The 23,384-nt window shown below is 35.8% G+C and overlaps 1 protein-coding gene across 1 annotated transcript in view; it reads right to left on the bottom strand.

Annotated features, from left to right (window-relative positions):
* Positions 1-23,384, bottom strand: part of DMXL1 (Dmx like 1) — an 81,979-nt gene that overhangs the window by 23,510 nt on the left and 35,085 nt on the right. The window contains exons 16-29 of the mRNA XM_082497087.1: positions 22,221-22,337; positions 21,194-21,418; positions 18,364-20,061; positions 17,352-17,462; positions 15,845-16,014; positions 14,523-14,620; positions 13,676-13,841; positions 12,645-12,897; positions 9,917-11,001; positions 9,462-9,653; positions 8,341-8,417; positions 8,026-8,153; positions 6,547-6,795; positions 6,056-6,169 (exon numbers count right to left, since the gene is read on the bottom strand). Coding sequence (XP_082353213.1) covers positions 6,056-6,169; positions 6,547-6,795; positions 8,026-8,153; positions 8,341-8,417; positions 9,462-9,653; positions 9,917-11,001; positions 12,645-12,897; positions 13,676-13,841; positions 14,523-14,620; positions 15,845-16,014; positions 17,352-17,462; positions 18,364-20,061; positions 21,194-21,418; positions 22,221-22,337 — 4,683 coding nt within the window. The remainder of the gene's footprint in view (positions 1-6,055; positions 6,170-6,546; positions 6,796-8,025; positions 8,154-8,340; positions 8,418-9,461; positions 9,654-9,916; positions 11,002-12,644; positions 12,898-13,675; positions 13,842-14,522; positions 14,621-15,844; positions 16,015-17,351; positions 17,463-18,363; positions 20,062-21,193; positions 21,419-22,220; positions 22,338-23,384) is intronic.

Below are 23,384 nucleotides of genomic sequence, written 5' to 3'. Positions count from 1 at the left end.
CTTTCCTTATTCCCTTCTGCTACCAAGGGCCCACAAAATTAAATTCCACTAAGTTTCTGAAATTACTTTCTCCTGTTAACAACGCTGGGGATGGCAGAAAAAGAGCCAGAATTCCTATGTATGCCTGGAGTGAGTTACTACAAAGAAGTATTTCCTATATTTATTTTATTGTTGTTGTTTACATGTTTTATCTACAGGAGACTTTTGAGTCTTGATAGATGCCTGAGAGTCTTATTTCCTTCAAAACTCTTATGGGTAGTCCAATCACTTGAATATAGAAGGTTTAACACTCTGGACAAAAGAAAAATAATACTTATTTAAAGAAGAGTTATATTCCACATATAAGACTTAAACGCTTGTGACACAAACTGAGCCAACTGTAAATCTTACCTCCTTCAGGATTTAAGTTGATTTAAAAAAAAAAAAAGCAGCTTTGAGTTTGGGTTTTTGTGCCTCACAGCTATGACTTTTTTTCCAAATGGGCAAATTCTTTATATTCACAGTGGTTGATGGAATTTTTTCATAATTTTAGAAAATGTCTAGACCAGAAAAACATGTTTTTCCAAGGATTTTCAAAAACGTTTTGACTATGTATGAAGACAACCATTAAAACTACAACCAGCTAAGCTATAAAATAATTTATATGCAGAATCTAATAAAAGCTGAAGACAGCATCTCATCTTTCATCTTGAAACAGGGATATTTTAACAGTCTGTGTTGAACTACTATACCATATCATAGTTTTATTTTCCTGTTAGAGATATTATTTGAAATCCACTTACCTGTACTAAAAGTCACAAATATAATAGCTGCAGTACAATGCATTTTCATTTCATTATTTAAAGCTCAGCAGCTAAGAAAAAGCATGCACATGCATCACTATGAATTTTTAGCAATTGCTTAAAAACCAAAAGTCACTATGCATAAAATAAGGAACAAATGTTGCATGATACAGAAATAAGCAAGTATATACCTGCAGGTTGTTATTCTAAGCAGAATTCAAAAAGCAAATGCTTTACTTTAAAACAGTACTTTTTCCACCATTCTATTAGATCGTTCTTTGTATTTTTAAGAATAATGCAGGCTAGCCATTCAGGGAAAAAACCCAAATAATATTTAAGGAAAATTAAAGTACAACCATCTAAGTGGTTTGAAATACATACTACTAATGCCAATTTCTCTTTTGCATTCTAAAAAAAGTCTTTAAATAAATTAACAGATTCGTTAAAAATCTGACTGTCATTCGGGATTTCAGATCTCCAATTATATTCACTTTCAAGTTTCTCATATATTTCTAGTTAAAACACTTTGATTTTTTTTTTTGCATTTAAAACATTTAAATCCGATTCCATTTTACTTATAAGACAAATGTAAAATTTATGTTATTTTCCAAGAATATTGGAATATTTTGGACAAGGAAAATGCTTCTGTTTCTTCCAACATCTAACACATGCAATGATATTCAAGAGACCTGTTACCCACACCACCTCCCTTCCACCTTCCTAGGAAGAGCTAAGGGGTTGATCTCTTTCAGTTTCCCAAAAACCTAAAATGCAAGTCAGAGTTACTGTGTTTTATTGAAGACTGCGTGCAGATATGAAACATCGACACCCCAACACCCTATGAAAAATGCAAGTCTTCATGAAGAGATAAAATGATGAAGTCCTCTTACAAAAGCATCATCCTTGATTGCAGGCATCAACAAGTATCAGCACTGCTGAAGCCCAAACAGAGTGGAATGACAGAGACATGACAAAGAAAAACCGATTTTGAATGACCTCAAAACATTTTAGGAAGTGTAAAGCTCTACACAGATTTTTGTAATTCTTTGGAAAGCTATGAGTCAACTAGAACAGCAGCCTGGTGAAAGTCTACAACACCAGGCATTTCAGCCTCAAACCTGAAAAGAATCTGCATTTTGCAAGGTTACAAATCCTGACATTCACCACAGTATTTTGCTTACTCATGGGCAATAGCCCATATGCCAACGTGATGAATTTAATGAATTAGCACTCAACAGTAGCAACTGCAATTAAGTTCCATAAGCTGCAATTTTATTACTATATGTACACAAGACTGTAAATTCTTTGTAGTATTTATGCACCATTTAATGAGTAGTGATTCACTGGAAAGCTCAAAGCAAGTATATATTAAACTCTCAGGTGTTTCTGAAGACATTATATACATTGTGGGCATTTCAACAAATGGTGAATGGAAACCTCTCAAAAAATTAGATAAGCACAACAAAACACTTGGCATACACAAACTTTGTTGACGTTTCCTGTTCTGACCATGTAAGGGTTCTTCTACTGAGCCAAAATTACTCCATCATTCACAGTGCAAATACTTCAAGTAAAACTTCTAATCTGTTTTAATGGCTGACTTAGCCAAGAATAAGACAGTAATAGTGAGAAGACAAAGACTGTACTGTAGAATAGAAAGGCCACACAAGTAATGAAGTACTCAGTACTCCAAAGTACAAAAAAAAAAGTGCAATCTCTAATTCTGAGCTGGAATTAAAGACAGTTATTCTCACATTGATGTCAAAGTTTCCATTACTAATAACATTGCAGAGAATTTGCATTAAGAAGGAGCAGTTTGGCATGGCTGTCATTAGGTCCTTACACAAGATGGAAGGCTTTAAAACTTGAGGAATCTGTATCCTTTTAACTGTTCTGAGATTAAAAGTCATTCCTGAGGATTAAGTCTAAAAATTAAGCCTTTTTACTGTTGTTTCTGATTTGCTGGTGAAACTGAGTAGCAGATATATAGTACTGTTGGATATAGTCTGAAGCAGAGAGTTTCTAGTCTGCAGCACTACTAATGCAAGTTCAGTTTTTGTTGTTTTGTTTCAGATTCTGCATGAAATGTACCTCACAGTAGGTACAGCAAGCAGATAAATGCAAGCATTCTAAGGTTTTGTTTTTTCTTTACAATTTTCTAAACAAAACTTGGCTAAACACTAAATTAATCTTCTGCTTAGATGCTCCATTACTCTAAGTCAGACATTTATATAATCTGTAATGGCAGTATGTTTTCTAGGAGGTCATGAATAATGATTTGTGGAGAGCAAGTGAAAGCTACAAAATGAATTCAGAGGATCTAATGAGAAATACATGCATAAGACTTACAGCACAGATAAATTTTATGTGCACATCCTCATTATTAAGGCATCTGTTTCTCAAAACCTCTGTCATGTCAGGCAAAACTCATCACAGTAAGACAGTTTATAATTTCTCCCTATCGAAGTACAACTAGGACAGTACTCAGAAATAATATTTGCGTTAAAACTTATTTAATTGCTTGCAAAGGTACAACAATCAGTGGAGAAAAATAACTCATCTTAAGACTATTAATAGTCAGGTATTATCAGATTTCTGATTTCTACATCTGAAACCCAAAATGACAACTTTGAGTCTATGAAGTATACTTATAAAATACTCAAGTTTTAGAAGTAGTTTTGCATTTCATTTACTCTTATAGCATGTAATAACTGAATATATGAAATCAGGTTATGGATTTCTAACTGCTAAAGCAAGATTCAAACTTTTCCTTAAGAACCCTCTGGATTATAGAAAACTTACCACCTCTATACAGACTTAAGTTACAAAACAGCTTTCTGAGGCAGTTTTGAAGAGAAATACATGGTAAACATGATTCTGAAGAGATCAACTGTAATCAACAATAGGGTTATTTTTCAGATGCTGGTTGCCTCTTTGAAAACAAAAAATATCTACAACTTTAAGACATAATGTAAATTCTCAAATGCTAACCCAATTTGTCAAAATCATTTGTGGCAACTGCAAAAACAAGAAACACGTCTGGAAAGTATAACCTGCCAGGCAGCTCTAAAGCATTCAAACTGCTATGCTTCGTCTGATCTTTACTGTGAAAGAGGCAAGAAACCAATAGTTTTTCATACAAACTAATTCCTAACAGAAGTCAGGATTTTACAAGACAACCAGGAACTACTTTTTGATTCCTGTTTTTTAGTTTGTGTCTAAAGGAAAGATTATAATTTAATAGAAATTTTATATCCAAAGCTATTCTATGCTCGTCAACCAAAGCAGAGAGCAGAAAGCGAAATCACGTAACTTTATTGGCCAGCACAGTACGTAGTACTATAATCTCTTAAAACAAGTTCGAATTTGGAGATCAACATCCACATTCAGGTAAAGTCCTAAAGAATTTGAGGGGGGGGGGGGGGGGGGGGATGGCAAGGAGAAGACAACATGCAGGACATAATGTCATATTAGAGTTTTTAGTGTTAAGAACTTTTGGGTTTTGATCTCCATTTGAGAGTGGAAATATTTCAGAAAAATCTAAAAATAAACTTAAGAAAAAAAGAGTCTAGTTAAGCATAACAAAATGGGAAGCTATACAAAGTCAAAATCATATTATGGAAGAACGTGCTACAGTTGACTGGAACAAGTGTTGCAGTCACTTCTCAATGTTCGTTTCTGGGTGTCAGAAGAAAAAATAAGAGGTGACAGTAACGGCACAAAAAAATAGCTGATGTTAATCTGATCTCTCTGCTTCACTGGGGATCTATTCCCGCCCTTTTTTTTTTTTTTAAATTTCAAGTGACAGAGAAAGATGTTCCTCCAAAATTCTTTCCCCTAAATTTGCTCTATATAAACACATGTTAAAAAAATAATAATCTTGGAGAATCCTAGAATTACGTAGGTTGGAGGGGACCTCGTCCAACCTATGTTCAGAACAGGGCAGACAGAGGTGATGGCCTAGTTTGTTCAAGTTTTGAATAACTCCAAATATGGAGAATCCACAACCCCCCTAGGCCCCTTTTCCAGTGTTGTGTTTTCTCTACACATTAGTATTTAAAGAGGTTCCTTCTTCCCTTACATTTTCAGTTTCAGCTTCTTGATTCTTCCAGCAACAGTTTTACTAATCCTGCGATCAGACAGCCAGCATCCATTTTTAAGGAAAACATGCAGTAGACAGGCATTTAGTGTACATTTCAGAATACGTTTCTCTGTAAAACCAAATTATCCTATCATTTTAAAACAGTAGTAGCAGCATTAACACATATCAGTACACAGTTACCAACACCTAGAGGAATCTTAGAATGCCAACAAAAGCCAGTTATGCCTTCCAACAGTTATGATATGGCAAATATATTTACCTTAACAAAATGATAATGAAAATATTTTTTCAATACCACAGAGAAAACTGATCAGATCTACAATAAGAACTCACTTATGATTAAAGACCTCTACTCTGAAAATCCTTTTCTAAATGTCTGACAAAGTCTGCATTTAAACAGACTACATTTCCAGTTTTCCTTAAATGGACAAAGTAGGAGATTTTTATGTAATATACATCTAATATCAATGACAACAATATAATAACAAAAATTATGTAGTTTAAATTATACTTTATACATATATATTCAGGAGTGACGTACAAAGTCAACATAGTTCAGGTAAATCTATATCTACAAAATATTCCTTTAAAAAAATCAGATAGTCTGTAGGATTGTTGCTCTTGGTTTTATGAAAGCCCAAGTAAATTATGAAGCACAAATCTGTACCAAAAAGGAAAGCATTACAGAATTCATTCTGGACCTCTGGATAATTTATAATAATCTGAATTTAAAACCTGGAGGTTGATTGCTTTCCTAAAGGGTTCTTAGACTATCAAAATTGAACGGGACACCTTTTCTTTGTAATTTCTAGAATAAACACTTAGAAATCCACATGCATAATAATGCTTATATTCAAAAAGCAAAACAAGCAGCTCTCCAAAGATATGAAACACTTCTGATCCTTTCAAACCATGGTCAAAGTCATTTTATAATTAACACTGATTTCAAATGAAGTGTAGTAAGAATACAACAGCACTGCCAATTTTCTTTTTTAAAAAGGCCCAAATCAACTACTGCTTTAGTTAAAAAACTTCACTTTAAATTTTGATGTCATGGCTTGCAAACAGAAGTTTTTCTGTCTTTCTACATATGCAAAAAAAAAAAAAAAAAAAAAGAAATCACACATAGCAAACTGCATGTAGAGGCCTAGGACTAAATCTAGTATCTTGCCTGAAGATTTGGTAGGACTATGAGTACTGAAGGTGGTAAGGGATTTGGAAAACCCCACGCATTCCATGGAGAACACTACTACTTGATGTGGGCTAGGCATTGGGAAGTGCCTACCTGCCAAAGAGAGAAAACATACTGTATTTGTAAAATGGGAATATATTACGGAAGAGAACTGGAAAGCTTTAAATGAACATTAAAAACTAGGCTGTAATAGTACTGAAAATTTTTTAAGATTAACTTAACCCCCTCACATTACAGCAGTTGTGCTACTTGGAAACCTCATTTCAATAACAATCACTTCTACTTCATACTCTCTTTTACACAATATCAATGCTAATAATTTTAGATCCTTGCTTTTCTTTGCAGACTTAAAAACATATGGAACTCTTAGCAAACCAGAACTACTTAAAGCAATTACTCTGAAGTATTCAGTAGTGACACAGCTTTCTTAAACTCCCAAAGACAAATATAAGTAAAACAATAGAACTAACCAGGTTTTGTCTTTAATTGCAGTTGTTCTCTGCTGGGCGTATGAGCTCCTCCTCCAAAGACAGCAGACCACATTTTATTGTTAAGTGGATGAGCCATAATTCTATACAACTCATTGCTAGAATGTGTTGCTAGGCCATGGATGAACAGACTCAGATAGACTGCAGTTAGAATTTCACAAAGTAAAACGGTGAGACCTGGCTGTGCTTCCTCACCAGCAGAATTCAAGAGACGTATTAGAGCTGTTATTCCTGTTTATTAAAAGAAAAAAAGAGAAAGCATATATATGTGTGTGAGAACATACTCTGGATTATCACAGTCATTTTGACTGGAAACCTACATTGAGTACCTTCTAGTGTAGAAAAATTTTAAATCTTAGAGAAAATTGAATACTCCAGAAGAAAGGGGCATGCTATTTATTTTTAACAGCTTAATGTTTTGGAGTAAAAGTTAAACAAATATATAGCAACTTTTCAAGAATAAGAAAAAAAAAAAATCACAAAAGAGCACTAAAGTTTTGGGGTATATCTTAAATAAAACACTGACAGCTTTAATTCAGCTGCCTGGTACTGTAACTCTATGACACAACATTTAGCTACCGCACTTCAGTTTAAGGTTATGTTATCTATAAGCACAACTGCTAACAGTCTCTTGTCTCACTCATTAGAAATTTAACTCTGCAACTACTGAAATAAAAGGAAAACAGATGATGTTCCGATTCCTCTCTAAAATCTGTAGATTCAGTGACAGAACAGTTTGCAGAGACAAGAAAATAGGGTAGCATCAAACACAAAAGACTGCTGAAGGTTCTCCAGAAGATTTTTTCATGTGAAGTTTTCTTACCAAAAAAGAAATCCAATAATACGAAAGCATTTCTTGGTTACACTTACATTAAAGTAAGTGCAGTAAACAAAATCAGACAGACATATATTACATAGCTTACACTCCCTCTAATGTGACCAGTGTAACTTCATTAGTATAGATCCCAGCACATATTAAGAATTACCTGAAGTTCTACATGGGTTTTAGAGGTACAGCAAAACATAATTCATTATAAACTTCTCACTGTCAATAGGTGAAAATTAGTTCAAAAGTCATCCATAAGCTACAATCATTCTGATACGGTGCACAAACTAAGATAGCCTTTCAAGTCCTTTTCAAGAGTAAGGAAGCATAATAATGGGGAGACTGACCTGTTGCCTGCAGGAGAAACAAGTAGAGCACAGGACAACACTTCACCCTACTTTCAATTTACTTGCCCTTTACTAGAGCCCCCACTAACAATTTTTGGCAAGAGAAAGCAATATAAATCAACCTGACCTAGTGAATAACCAGATTTACTAGCTTATAGCTTTTGAATTTTTACCACACAGCTGTTACAAATACTACTAGAAAGACCAGAGCATAGCTGCATGCTCCTGCAGTGGATCCAGACAATTAAGTCTTCCTTAAGAGGAAAGAAACAAATCAACTCTAGATACCTGGCCACTGAGCAGGTGATGTATTGGGAGTCACTGTTTCTTCTAAGCTTGCTGTTCTTAGAGAATGGCGCTGAGTTAATAGTACTGTCTGATACACTGTTCCAGTGAACTGATTTGCTTGAAATGAGCTGTGAAACAGAAAAGTGGGATGTTATATTTATAAAAAAAAAAAGTTATGTTTAAAACTGTTCAAGTGATAGCCCTTTCTAGATGTAGGCAGGTGTGAGCATTGCCTTCTGGTGCACTATTACATCATCACTATAGTGAGACAATGTGTTGACCATTCTCTAAAAAGTACTTTTCATAGATCTTTACCTGTAGCTGTGGCCATCACAAAGACATTGGTAGATGCAAGCAGAGAGTGACGCTGCTAAGGTATGCATTACATATATCTGTAAGACAAAGTTTTGTAGAACATATTACACTCAAGATGAACAGTGATGAGTGGCAAATATCACTTACAAAGACACTTTCTCTTCAGAATCCATTTCAGATAAATCAATTTACATTGCAATGAAAAGGATAGGGAAGCACTCACTCACCCCACCAACCCATAATCACAGATCAGCTCCAGCTGCAATGTTTTCAATTAAGAAACAGCACCATATTAAACCTCTATACAACAGTCATAAGTGATTATACCCTAAGACACTAGCAATATGCTGGCTCAGAATACAAAGGCTTTGCATCAGAATGGAAATTCTAATCCAGCTTAGTTTTTGATCAATTCTTGTGCACCTCTCAGACACACACACAATTTACTCAGTAACAGACTGATCACTACTTTTATCATAGCTGATATATTTCTTAATGTATCACAAAACACACTTATGTAAAGAGCTAGAGAATCTGTTTATCAAAAAGGTTCAGTTAAAAAAAAAATGAGTTTATTATACTTATCTGTCTGTTCCCTTAAATGCAAACGAAATCTCACAGAAATGTAACTTGAAAAAAACAGACTATAGTTTACTCTGTGAACATATATACTGCTTCACAAAAAACTCTGAGTTTACTGTACTTTGCTGACAATGAGTTCTTAACTTCAAAATTTCACTTAGGTCTAGGACTGAAACGCAGAGTATACCATTAACATGACCAAAGTGATCATACTGCCATGAAGACAAGTGTGAAACTGATAAAGTAGTAAGTTTTCCATAACAGATGTCATCCTGGACAAATATCCAGTCCTGAGAGAGACCAATCTACTTCAGTTTGTTCAACCAGATGCTCAGCACCTCAACGATTAGTAATAATCAGTGGACACAATTTTAGCCCAAGTGAAGTACTACAGAATGTATTTATGTTCCACAGTTTTATTACTTGTCATGGGTAGGCACATCAGAAAGTTTTCATGCTGTCAGAAAACAATTCATGACTTCAGCAAACTGGACAATGACAACAACAACAAACCCACAGAACTATAAAAAGATACACACCTTATTGTTCTGAGTATCTGGATGAGGTGGTGAATCAAGGTTTATTATGGCGTGTAATATATCGTGAGTTAAGTTACCAAGATGTAGCAACGGGTTAGCCACCACTGTTTTGGCACTAGCTGTGCAAGCAAACAGGAGAGGTACAGAGCTTTGCTCTGGTAGAGGGCTGGAAGGTATTTGTATTAACTGCTCCTAAAAACGAGCAAGAAACACACATGTAAAGAGGTAGTGCAGCTTCCTAAAGGGAACAGAAGAACTTTTGAAAGAGGGGAAGGGTATTCTAAGCAACAAACCCCCCATAACCTACAGAAAACATAACATATTAAAAAGTGTTACTTTTATTATAAAATATGTGCATGCTATAACAGGAAAACTTCAACGATAATAGGTAACATTCAAAAAAATCTACAACAAACCCAAAGCAGAGAAAACACAAACTAAGCTACCCTACATACCTGCTGAGATTCCTGCAATAGCAGAATTAATTCCATTCTGACAGATGCCAAACCTCCACCATGAGAGCCGTGAAGTATACAGTAACTAAGGAACATTCTTAGGAGAGACTGGTATTTCAGAAGCCACTGACGTCTTTTCTGGAAGTCTTCTTTCTGTAGCATATTTTTTTGCTGGTCAGCCAAGTCTTTAGTGTTTTCATGTAATGGAGCTTCCTCTGGCATCACACTAATTTCTGACTGTATCTCTTCTACTTCAACACTATAGTCACAGGTCTTTTGAAGAGCTACAACTTCTCTTTCAAGCCACTGATAGAGCTGATACCTCAACTTTCCACCATCAACCTCATAACCAGTGGACAGTGTACGGAGCTCTACAGTAAGAATTTTCAGGCATGCTCTAAATTTCAGCTGTGCTGAAATTATATCTTCTGATGGACTTAGAGTATCTTTGTCGTCAACTATACTAAAAGACTCTGTGTAGCTAGGACTTGTTTCATATAATTTTTCAGTTTTCTTCAGAGGTTTTAGCTCTTTCATTACCAGGGAAGAATCATCATTATCATCACTTTCATCACTGTCTGACTGTAGTTTCAAGTGCTCGTCTTGGAACACCACACTTGGCTGGCTCCAATCAAAGGAAAGAGTTGAACTTGAATGTTTTCCTGATGAACAATCTGAAGATGAACCTAGACCATTCAGTACAGGCTGTGACCAATCAACACTGGAAGACTGGTCTTTTGTTTCCAATTCTTTAACTGGAGAAGACGGTGAGAAACCTTTACTAGTGTCTATTAAACTAGAGGATCTACAGAATGACTTCGACTTCTTGACAACTTTAGGCATCTTTGATAACACTTCTAAGGCCAACATAGGACAACCAGCTTTCAGATGAGCATATGCAGTGGTGAAAAACAGCCGTCTTTCACTTAAGTTGATTTTGTCAGCTAATCCATTTTCTACTGTTAAGCAAATGTGTGTGGAAGATGTATCAGAAGAGCCAAAATGACGTCTCAACAAGAGAGGATGTGTTCTTAAGTAGTTATAGAAGTTAAACACTGCAGGGTTACAGTTTGATGAGCTGTCTCCTCCATCTGAAAAGATATTGCATCATAAGGAAAATCTACCATTCTGTATGAAATAATCCATCTGCAAAGTTCTAAGTTCATCAGAAGGCTATTAGGTCTTAATGTTCTTTCTATTGTTAATTTCATTGCACCCCTCCTTTTCACCTTCCTTTGCACCTTTATCATTCAAGTATCTTGGGAGGGAGCACGTTGCCAATCCTAATCACTACTAAAAAGAAAAGCTTGAGTGGGAGAGCAGGTAAGACATTAATTTAAAACAGCGGTCATTTCTTTTCCTTGCAGTCACGCAAGTTTTACTGCAGTCAAACAAGAACACGTTCCTGTTTAGTTTAGATTTCTGAAGTCTCCATCACTAGATGACAATAAGATGTTATATATTAAATATTTTTACTTAAAAAAATGAAGTTATCTTAAAAATTTTGGATTAGTATTTTTTATTTCATCTACCTCTTAACAAAAATGTAACTTATAATAAAACTAGGAAATCCACAGAATTTGTACATATCGATATCAGTATATTACATGCAAGTAGATGAATTATACAGCAGTGCAGCACCTACACATTTTATTTTCATGTCCAAAACCACAACATGAAAATCCCTGAAAAGATACAAGCATCAGCATAGGATGATTCATACAGCTTTCAAAGAGTCCGGGTTAGGTGAGATATATTCTTACTGTTTCCTCTATCAGGAGTTATGGCACAACTAACTACAGATAATAGGTCAAGGTACATAAAAGACTGCCTTTTAAGTAAGACAATAAAGCAAAACACCACAAACAAGCCATTGAACTGATTAAAGAATTAGTAACATTTAAAAAATTATTTTACAGAGGAGGATTTGACCAAGACAGAAACAACCGAACACTATATCCCTCATTTGCTCAAAATTATCCTGAGGTGTGTAACTTCAACTGAAGTCAGTTTTTAAAATTAATTACTCAACTCTGGGGATTCGAATCTTCATTTATCTCCACCAAGCTTCTCTCAGCAGCCAGGACTCAAACCAGCCAGCATTCTAACTACTAGGGACTTGACACATTTAACTTCCCCAAGAACATTAACTTTAGGAAATAATCCAACTGATTCTTAGAAGACCTATAAAGCTAGCAAGCGAACAGGGAAAAGAATCACTTTAGGAGACTTACGGCACCACGTGGGCCTTTTTGTGTCATAGTAAATATCAAAATCTTTTCTATTGCAGTATATCACTATGGTCAATCATTCTTCCCAAGGACTGAAAGCTACAAAACACCATGTCTTCCAGATTCTGCTATCTAACTGCAATTAGAAATTTTTTCCTAGGTTGTGATGGAGTCAAATTAATGAACTTAATTTGTCTCTTCATCTTTAAGCTGCTGCTGGAAAAATAGTTGCATGACTTCAGGGTCATTCTCATTATCCTGATATTCATATACTTAAAGGATAAATAAAAGTATTCATTAATGGGATACAGGATAACAGCAATACAGTCACCGCACTTACTATAAAACCCACATACATTGCTGCAGCAAGCTATTTACTAGCAGTGGTGAGCAACTGTGCAGTACCTGGTCCTGTTCAAACTATGCTTTAAGAAACTACTACTTACAAGAACAAACAGTTAAAACCAATCTAACAGGCAAAATACTCATATTCTTACCTCCTTCATCTTCAACAGAATGTTTAATCAAAGTGTCAAGAGCCTTGCTATAATCTTCCAAGAGCCAGTATGCCATACTTCGCAGAAAAGGGTCACAGTGCATGTTTCCTAAGCTCTCTTTTCCAGGAAACACACTTCCCAAAACTCTCTTCTGTAGTACAGATTTATAGGTACTAGATACTTCAAACTCTGACTCATAAAGTCTTGATATTACAAGAGCCAATTGAATGTCATTCAGTTTTTCAAGGCAGACCTAATTGAAAATATATTCACAAGACCAATCATTATAATTTCTCCTGTGGTTAAAACGATCACAAGACAGGAAGTGACATGAATCTGTTCAGACCGAGATAAGTAAGTGTATATATTCCATAAAAAATTAGTAGGAACTATGCAGAATAGCTGCGGCCAACTATTACAAGCAATATCTGATTTGCAATTTCGTCAGTGTAACTCTGACAGAACACTAGATCTTTGAAATCACTTGTCTTCAATAAATCATTGTTAGTGTGCGCATGCCACCTCTTAAAGCTGGATGTTTTGGTTATGAAGCTTTACAGAACAAATCCTTCATTATCAAAGAGAATAATTTCCTCCCAATTTTTTAATTCAAACAGACCCAGGAAATAATTGTTTTTGAGAAAGGATTCTAGAGGCCAACCCACACCACTGCCAAAAAGCCTTCATCTTCAGATCTGGAACTTCCTAACAAAAAATTATGTTGTCTTCCTATATGACAGAGCAGAAAATCTGAAAGCAAGTTAATAGTAGTTAGGCCTCTTTAATATTATTATGGAGAAATTAACTATGGGAATTTTTAGGATCACTAATATGAGAACTAAAACAGAATCAAAATGTAAAGATCAAGGATTTGTATTTGTCATACAGGGAGGGAGGGAGGGGCAGGTAAAAGCACAAACCAGAATCTTCAGGGGTCATACTAATACAAAATGCAAGTCACATTAAATATATTTGTATGTTTCGGACAATATAACAGTCTTAAACATGAAAAAAGTTCATTATTTTATTACCTCCACTGCATCTTTTAAGTGTCCTGCCAACAAGAAAAATGCTGCAGAATGTTCAAAACGCTGTTTGCCAAGCAAAGAAAAAGCATTCTTTAATGCTGCTTTACGCCATCTATCTTCAGTGAAGTTGTTTCCAAAAAACTGTGTCATTTTAGTATCTTTTTGGGACCTGCATATGAACATAATTGATAAAAATATTATATATTTTACTAGATGCATTATGGCTCTTCATTTCTTCAGATGCCAGTAGAATTTTACACAGATCTTTTCATTAGGAAATGCAGAGGCTCTCACCACACTGGGAGCATAGGCAGCTTCATATTTAAAAATAACAAAAACTTCAGTAAATACAAAAACTGATGGTACTTTCAGTCAACCTGATATAAATACAGAAAAGCTCATTTTTTCCAGGTGAGCTCTTGAGAGTAAGTGACAATGCAAACTACTTTTTAAAAATTTTGCAATATTGGACATTATATTATGAAACACCAGTTTACCATTTCCGGTAATATTTGTAATAACAAACACTTTTCTAAAAGATAGCCATGTCATTCCACACAATACACAGGTAGTCCTCAAAAGTAAATCAGAATTAAGTAGTGATTGAAATTACAGTAGATTTGAGACTAAAACTTGGAGCATCTACATTCAGAAACAGCAACAAAATTACCTCAGTAAATACAAAAAGCTTAAAAACTACCCATTTGATGTAGTGATTAATTTAGAAACTGAATCTCAGCTTTCAATGGTAATATTTGTGCTTCTTCTGGATTACCACCACATTTAGCCTTTTTCCCAAAGTTATACCAGATAGTATGAAACTCCATGTAAGAGCTTGCATGTCTCCTACCTGTATAATCCCCAGATCACAGCCTTCTTTTTCATTGCAAGGTAAAAAATGGCCGCATCAAGTGGATCGTTGTTTCGCTGAAAGGCTGCTTTAGCCACCTGTGAAGAGAGTTTGACACCAAAAAAAATGACCAAAATTTAAATAAATTTTAATTGGGATTCCTGTTGCTCCTGGTAACCCATGCCCCATAGTGCTTGGAAGTTATCTTTAACATAGGATCCCCCCCTCTCATTATGAGTCTGACATAAGAACATGTGAAGATACCACAGCTTCAACCCCTTGTTTCTGTTTGATATCATTTAGCTAATGCTTTTCCAGTTCTAGGAGCTTTTTGGCAGATCAAATGGGAATGCCTACATCTGAAATCAGTTCCTGAAATCATAACAAAATTAATTTATTAGTTCCTCTGGTAATGATAGGACAGATGGAGTCTCGAAGAACAGGCTGGGACCAGTAACAACAGGAGAGAAGTTGTTTACAGGAGATTACTTTTGGAGGTTGGAAAGGAAGAAGGGGTAAGTGGCAGCAAGAATAGTCCAAGACCCATGTAACCCATGTAAGGTAACCCTAAATGCAGGCCCAGAATACTTGGAATTTTTTAAATGCAAGGCAGGTAAGTTTCATAAAGTGATGATTAATTGCTGAAGACTGAAACATAAAAGTAGAGACATGCATTTTACCACTTTGTGCTTTGTAGTCAAAGTATCTTGTGCATGTCATTTTCTAGCTCAACACATTTGGCTTTTCCAAGAGCTTAAAACAAGTGATAATGAAGTTAGGCTTATTGCCGCATCTGTGATGATTAAAATACACGTTTAAAAAAAAAAAAAAAAACCAAACCAAAAAGCAACAACAAGCTAAAACAAAACAATAGAAGGTTTTGTTATCATGTAAATGTACCAATTTGCGACAGATGTACAGTATCATAGTTGACTCCACTTCTGAGAGGTTTCTTTAGAAACCTTTCTCCATAACTTGTTTCCTAATTTTGCTATAAAAACCAACTCAATCTGTATCTGTTCAATCTGTATCTTGAGCATCCACAATAAGCACTGTACACTGACACCTTGAAAATAGAATATCTAAAGGCCCAAAATGTACTTCCCATTGGAATTTGGAGCTTAAGATAATAATAAAAAAAATACTTAAATGCAAAAGTTCATATTCATACAATGAATCATATGTACAAAAAAATACAGCACAAACCATTCAGAAACAGTGAACGTATCTAAAAATTTAAAACCACATAAACAGAAGGTAAACACCAGAGGACAGCTGTTTGAAAAGAGTTTGGTAATTTTGTTTCAGAATGCTAAGTTTACCTTTTCTATGCATTTCCGCAGGCTATGGATATTTCGAACCCACCATCCTATACCCATAGCTCTGAGTTCTGACCATGTTGGATCTCCTTTCTGCAATGCAGGGAGCATGCTGAGTAGTTCTTCTTCTGCTACTGAATGAAATGCCCAGGCAAAATGACTAGTAGATAAGCCTACATAATGAGCCATTAAAAAAAAAAAAAAAAGAGAGAGAGAGATTCACTAATAGAATAATCCAGAAGTCAAGGGGGTGGAAAAGGGAGAAGGTCAAATTGTTTACTTTGAATCTGTAAGTGCATCGCTGATAAGGCAACAGAAATTTAAAAATATTTGTAAGTACTGAATACCAAATATTAAAGAAAGCTCATACAGATGAAAACATTTTTTCACCTGCAAACTCTTTATGTAAGTTTGCAAAGAACAGAGTTACTGACTGAAGCTCAAAATATACTTGTAGTGGGTGGCATTAAGATTAGCCATGATAAGAGTGCAACATATTGATTAAACTTTTCAAAGTTTTGAAAGGTGGGTTCAGTATGACTTGGATTAGAGAATGCAAAGTTTCAGATAATCACAGCAGAAAACAGGTTTGAGGATAGAGATACAAAAGAAAACTGGAAGAAAAAAATATCACATAAGGAAGAGAGCAATTACTAAGCAGCAGCGTAGGCGGCTATGGGTAATTGCAACTCCAGTAAGGATCAGGAGATGCTTCTTTGCACAGAGGCACACTCAGCTGCACCTCTGCATATGGTTTGGAGACACTCTTACTCTTGGCAATTTCTGAGCTCAGCAGAAGTCTCTCAACTAAAAGTATTTCATCAGAGAGCTAACTCAGTGGTACTCTGTTGTGGCAGTCCTAGCATACTGCAATCTCTGATGCAGCTGAGGGGTGACAAGCCACGAGATCGGAGATACCATTAACTGTCATGATGACTAATGAAAGGGTAAAGAAGCAATCACAGACAGTCCTTTAGATTTGATTAGGCCTAATCAAATCCCTCTCATTCAGTCATCTGCAATATCAGGTTGAAACTACTTAAAACTATACCAAAGAAAACCATTTGAAACAGTTCATTGGATAATTACAGTAAAAATATGAAAAAAAATTATAAGTCCAAGTAAACGGCAAGAGATTTTTTTTTTAAATAAGTATTAAAAAACTAAGTAAATACATACTACATTTTCTACTGCATTATTGCTGCAGGTTATTGGAACAACATGGTACTAGAAGTGCAGAAAAGCCATTTCTTTTGGAGATAGAGAAAAAATTTAAAACTAAGAAATTGTTAGGAAAAAAATCACCTCAATTCCAAGACCTCTACGTAAAATAAAAAAAAAAAAAGAGACATTTTCTGCTCTGGCATACATTCATATTGAACTTTTTTTAAAAAAAAAAAAAAACAACAAAGTAACTCATTGATTCTGAAGAGGCATGTCAACAGCACAGCAATCACATGCACAGCTATGTCACTAAAAATCACCTCATCTAAGAAAGCACATCAGTTACCTTGGTGAAGCAGTTGAGCTCTATGTGCAGGAGGAAGTGAAGTTGTCAGAAATGTGTGAAGCCGAACAGCCAATAAAAATTTTAAACCGCACTCGTCAAGAGTTTCTCCACCTGGAATTAAATTTTTTTAAATGCACTTTAAAGAAACTACTGTACGTAGCTATTGGGTGTTGTAACAGAAGAAATACTTTACAATTCTGTGGCTACTAACGCTTTAAATTCATAAATACAATAGCTTAATTCCGAAATCTTCCCTTCAATGAAAGAGAAAGAGGAAAATTTCAAATATGAAAAGTTTTGAAGTTATTTGTTCATAATGCAAGAAACAGAACGGTGTTATAGAAAAAATCCATAAACTTACTTTGCATTTTCTCTACATAGTGCAACAAACATTGGGCATTAAGGAATTTATCTCTTAAGTGAATTAGAAAAAAGTTATGGCATATGGACTGATGGACTAAAACTGGCATTAACAGTTAACAATACAAAATTTGATTTTATGAAAGTCTGAAGTCTTGAAACTTTAGTTATATGGTAAACACTGTGATGGCACAGTATTTAACGAACTGTTAAAGGACGAGCTGCTGCCCAAGCATTCACACCCCATTCATGGTGTTGTGCACACACTCTTATTCTCAGGCGCACTTCCTCCTTCTTCAGGCTCAACACCTGGCAGGTTTCTTGCAGCAGTCTCAGATCAGATTTTATAAAATAATTTAATTGAAAAGTACAGCAGCAATAACTGCCCAGGCTGAGTGCTTCCGAAGAGAGGGACCCCAAACAAAGAAATTCCTGGGCAATTACACCCTTGTGATCTATACACCCATCCTTCACATGCCCTTCACACACTGTCCACGCATTTAGTCCAATGTTGATTTTTGGTCTAGGGCTATATTATAAAACAAAAATATCCCATGCTTCCGTAAGCCACAAAAATATTTCAAAATAGGAAAAACTACCCCAAAAGGCAGTGAAGCACAGTACTGCATTTAACTTGGAAGAGACAGCTTACCCTGATTTCTGTCTCTGCTTTCTCCAATATCTGTACTGGTAGTAGCAATTGTATCTGCCAAGGCCATCAATGACATTTGCTCCATCCTAGTCAGACCTGGCAAGCTTGAATGAAGCAAGTGACGAGAAAGAACTTGAGCATGCTCTGGTCCAAAGTAAGTTGGGCTATACTGAGAAAGATCGATGACTTTTGGTTTTGAACTGTCTTCATCTGCATCAAATGTAACAAGTTCATCTGTACTTATAACAGTATTTTGAAAGAGATCTTCATAATTGTCATCGGGCATATCCTTTTTATTTTGACTATTTTGATTACTAGACTTCTCTGAACAGGTATGAGACGAATCATCATCTGCGGCAAGCAGAGCATACAAAGGCAATGGTGGAACAGAGTCTATTTCAATATAGTCTGCAGTCTCAGTTTTGCTGAATGTTTTGGGATCTCTTGCAGTACTTCCACTAGCACTGATGGTCAGAGATCTGAGCCTCTTATCATGATTAGTTTCAGATTCATTTATAGCAACAACTTCTCCAGCAATGCACTTCACCAGGTGGGACAGAATGGCTTTTGCTCTACGTACTTTACCAAGATCCATGAGTTCCAACAGTTGATACGGATGATACTGAGGTAAAGTGGGAGATAATGTATGAGCTGCTTCAAAGAGACCGGAATCTTCCATTTCCACAGACAGATCACAGGCAGATCTTTTCCCACTAAGTTTCTGTGCAAGGCTGGTCATAGATCTGGTCAGGGTTCGCTTTGGTGGAAGCAGACCTGAAGCAGCTGACTGGCTTTGTTTCATTAAGCTAGTTATACAGGGCGTACTTCCACTGTAGGAATCTGTACTAACTAGCTCCTGCTTGGAAGGAGATTGCCACTGGGAATAAACGTGCATTTCACAATCCATTCCAACTACAAGAATGCCATCACGCACCCAAGACAAGGAGACTGGAAAAGGAGGTGACCCCTCTACTGATGAAACCAAGTCAACACAACGCAGCAGAACAAACCTAGAAAGGGTTGTAGCCTTAGTACTGCCGCTATGGGAGATCGCTACAATCTCCTTACCATTTTGTTCTTGCAGTTTGCCAGACAGCTGACCAAACATATAAAGTTTTGATCCAATTCCCACTGTTAGAATATGTGAACCGTCTTCCCTAGACATCCAGTCTAAGTGCACCAAGTGCTTAGTGCTGGGCACAATATTCCCACCATGAGACAGAGAAATGTCTTGTTGGTTATATGCCACTAAATTACTATCAATACTAACACCAGAGTCTAGCACGGTGCCTATCGCATCTAAATGAAGTGTCTGTTCTAGAATCCAAGAAGAACCCCCTGTAGATTCACATTCAAAAATACTAACGTGCATTATAAAATCCTGAGAAAGATGACTATTTTTAGATGTTACCTGTTTGTATGCTACTGCTAATCTGTTTGTGTGTGCACAGCTAACTTCAGTTGGCCTTCCTGGAACACTAATAGCACTACTACTAAGAAGTCCATCCTCAATCAGCAATGGCCATTCTTCCCATACATATGTAACATCACCATGTGTCCTGTGTTCTGGAATGGAAGAAGCTGATGATTCAGTGGTAACTCTGCATCTCCAGAACCGAACTTTTCCATCAGAGCATGAAGTAGCTAGAAGATACGGTGCACGACAAACAGGATATATTGAAGAAGAACTAAGATGTCCTAAAATTAAATAAAATATACTGTTAACTGGGGGAAATATTAAAAAGCAAGCAAAAAATAAAAACATTTTTATTCAGTTATGTTGTTATTCTGAAACAAAAAAAAAATTAGCACTTCCTCCCAAAGAGGGTTGTTTGTAGGGTCTCACAAAGGAGACAACGTGACAAAAAAAACCCTATGAAACCTTTCACTCCTTCATGGACCTGCTGGAGCGTGTCCAGAGGACCACGAAGATGATCCGAGGGCTGGAGCACCTCTCCTATAAGGAGAGGCTGAAAGAGTTGTAGCTGTTCAGCCTGGAGAAAAGAAGGCTCCACGGAGATCTTATTGCAGCCTTCCAGTACCTAAAGGGGGCCTACAGGAGAGCTGGGGAAGGACTTTTTACTAGGGCATGTAGTAATATGGATGAGGGGGAATGGCTTTAAACTGGAAGAGGGCAGGTTCAGATTGAACAGTAGGAAGAAGTTTTTCACTCTGAGGGTGGTGAGGCACTGAAACAGGTTGCCCAGAGAAGTTGCTGAGGCCCCATCCCTAGAGGTGTTCAAGGCCAGGCTGGACGTGGCCTTGGGCAACCTGGTCTAGTGAGAGGTGTCCCTGACTATGGCAGGGGGGTTGGAACTCAATGATCTTCAAAGTCCTTTCCAACCTAAACCATTCTATGATCCTATGATTTATGATTCATGCTCTAGAGTGGAGTCAAATTGTACGAGTTAAACCTGAATATTAACATCTATCATCTTTTGTATCAAACATTTCCCATTCAGAAATCTAAAACTCTTTATAAAATATTTGTTGAAAGACTACCGATGGAAGCCTTAAAGTTTAACTATAAATACTACAAAAAATTTCATGAATGACTAGAAAATTAATTTGTGTTCCAATAATTCCTTTTATTGCAAGAATCTGGAATTCAATAAATAAAAGCTTTATAAGCTTTACTTTACTATTAGTTCTGGGAGATAAAGTCAGGGGAGCACGTTTTAGCAAAGCTTTTGCACCCACCTATAGGTGTTTTAATTTTAACAACAAATACCAAACTTACTATTACTTTGTTTCTATTTTAAGACTGAACTCAGAAAGGCAAGGATTCCTTATTTTATTCTTTAAAAAAAAAAAAAAGAAAGTTACAAACCTGCAGATGGCTTTACACTTATTATCTCTACTCCTTCAGGCAAATTCAATTCTTGACTATACACCATTTTGGAAGACAGAGTGAGCCAACTGGTACTCTGAAGGTTTGCTCTACAGGCCTGATACTTTTGAGTGAAAGGTGATTGGATCTTCTCTGGATCTGGTGAAGAATACAATTCTTCTGTTTGAGCTGCTGCTTCAGGTGTTTTTGAATCTATCTTTTCATCTAAAAAAGTTTGCACTGTTAGTTTAAAAGAGTCAATGATTTCTTTTAACTTAAGAAGTTGTTTTACTCACCTTAAAAGTTCCAAAAAGACAGCTAAAACATGGCTTAAAATTTTACTTTCATTTTAATGAAATACAATCCCACATTCAGGTTTAAAGAGAAATGCTAGCATACCTCAGATTAAATACTTCTGACATTTTAGAACTGCTGAGAAGCTATTGTTTTTAAGTCTCTAAAGTTTAAAGCTATCAGACTGTAACCAGAATCACCAAAACTGCAGACAAAAGAACGTGGTTATCCACAGAAATTAGCAGAAAACTACTGAGGTATATCTTAGCTTACTTTAAAAGTTTTATAGTTTTTGTGGTAGTTTGGTAGTCTGAAATGGAACCAGCAGATTTCAGAACTTCAAAATTGTTCATAATTGTAATTCTATCTCTGGTATTTACGTCCTTCAGACTATGGTCCAATTTAGAACTTAGGTGTAAACTCAAAAATTGCAGAACAAAAACTTCTGAGAAGCAAAATATCTGAACTGTTAAGCTGGATAAATGTATTCACCCTTAGAATGCACAAAAAATATCAAACTTTGGGCTCAGGCTAAACTCAAAAGCTTCAGCAGCCTGAAGATTAAGTAGTAATCAAGAAAGAATGCGTTGTGATGAAAGCTTGTAATAGAAGAATTGCAGATTCTTTTAAAAAAAGTTGAAATACAATTTAGAATATGCTGACTAGCAGATACATTCACGAGACAGTAACTTTTTCTTTTTTTAAACAGAAGACTACAAGAAAGAGGGCTTACCTACTGTGACAGGAATCGACTTCAAATGTAAATGCCACATATGTAGTAATGAATGGTTTTGAGTATACTCTATTACTATTAAGTAGAATTTTTCAGAGAATCCATTCTGCTGGTTTCCTGATGAAATTCAGAACAAGATGATCTTAGGGGTTATTCACCTGAAAACAGAACTAAATTTTGCTGGCTAGCAAATAATCATATTAAGCTATCATAAACTAATACTGAAATGCAATGGTCCGACTACATCCAACTCCCTTATACTAGTTCTTCCCGTATTTTATCACGGGCATAACCACTACAAATACAGGTATAAACATGAAGAACTGTCAGTGTTTTCTTTTAGAGAGGACAGAATATTTACCTGAATTTGCTATGTTTAAAGTTAAACCCCAGTATGTAATCTCAGCTCTACACCTTTGTCTTTTATGTGCTTGTGTCTTACAGTTTCTTAGCTATCTGCTACTGGCAACTGTAATAGTTAAGACAGTGAGCTAGACAGAGGTCTGGCCTTTAATATATAAGTATACAAGTTATATCTGGAGAAGAAATGCCATGTCAACAATTGGGAAAGTCATAGCCTAATGGATAAGTTCATCCACCACAACCCAGCCAGATCGACTATATAGTCTGGAATACAGAAGAGGTACAGTGCTTCTTCCTAAGAAATTATTTGCTATAGTTTCACCCCAAGAAAAGACAACATGAGTTGTAATATCAGTAGGAACCCATTTCTGGAGGGTGCAGCCACTCATTCTCCCTCCTGAGGACCAAAGTAAATGCATTAGGACCAAGAAGGAATCATTAGTTTAGCGGCTGTCTTTCCTCCATGATTCCTTCAATCCTTCTTTAGGTGTGCATCTACTGAAATATGATCAAGAATAAGCTGTATTCACCCTGTGAGTTTGACATTGGGTTGCTTATGTTACTGTAGAAAAAAAAATGCAAGTGAATTTGTTCTTTTTTTTTTTTTTTTTTTAAAAGAACATGTGCTAAATACTTATATGCTTTATTAAAGAGGAAATAGTGTTGAGGGTTTAAAACTAAAGAGCTTTAAAGTACTAAAAATACTTTCAAATTAGAATAATATGCTTGTAAATTGACCGTTTTTCAAAGGATCCATTTAGCCATATTTCTTACACAGCAGCAATCCATATATACCTTCAG

The sequence above is a fragment of the Vanellus vanellus genome (assembly GCF_965231255.1).
Source record: "Vanellus vanellus genome assembly, chromosome: Z".
NCBI lineage: Eukaryota > Metazoa > Chordata > Aves > Charadriiformes > Charadriidae > Vanellus > Vanellus vanellus.
This window is presented reverse-complemented; position numbering and strand designations above follow the sequence as displayed.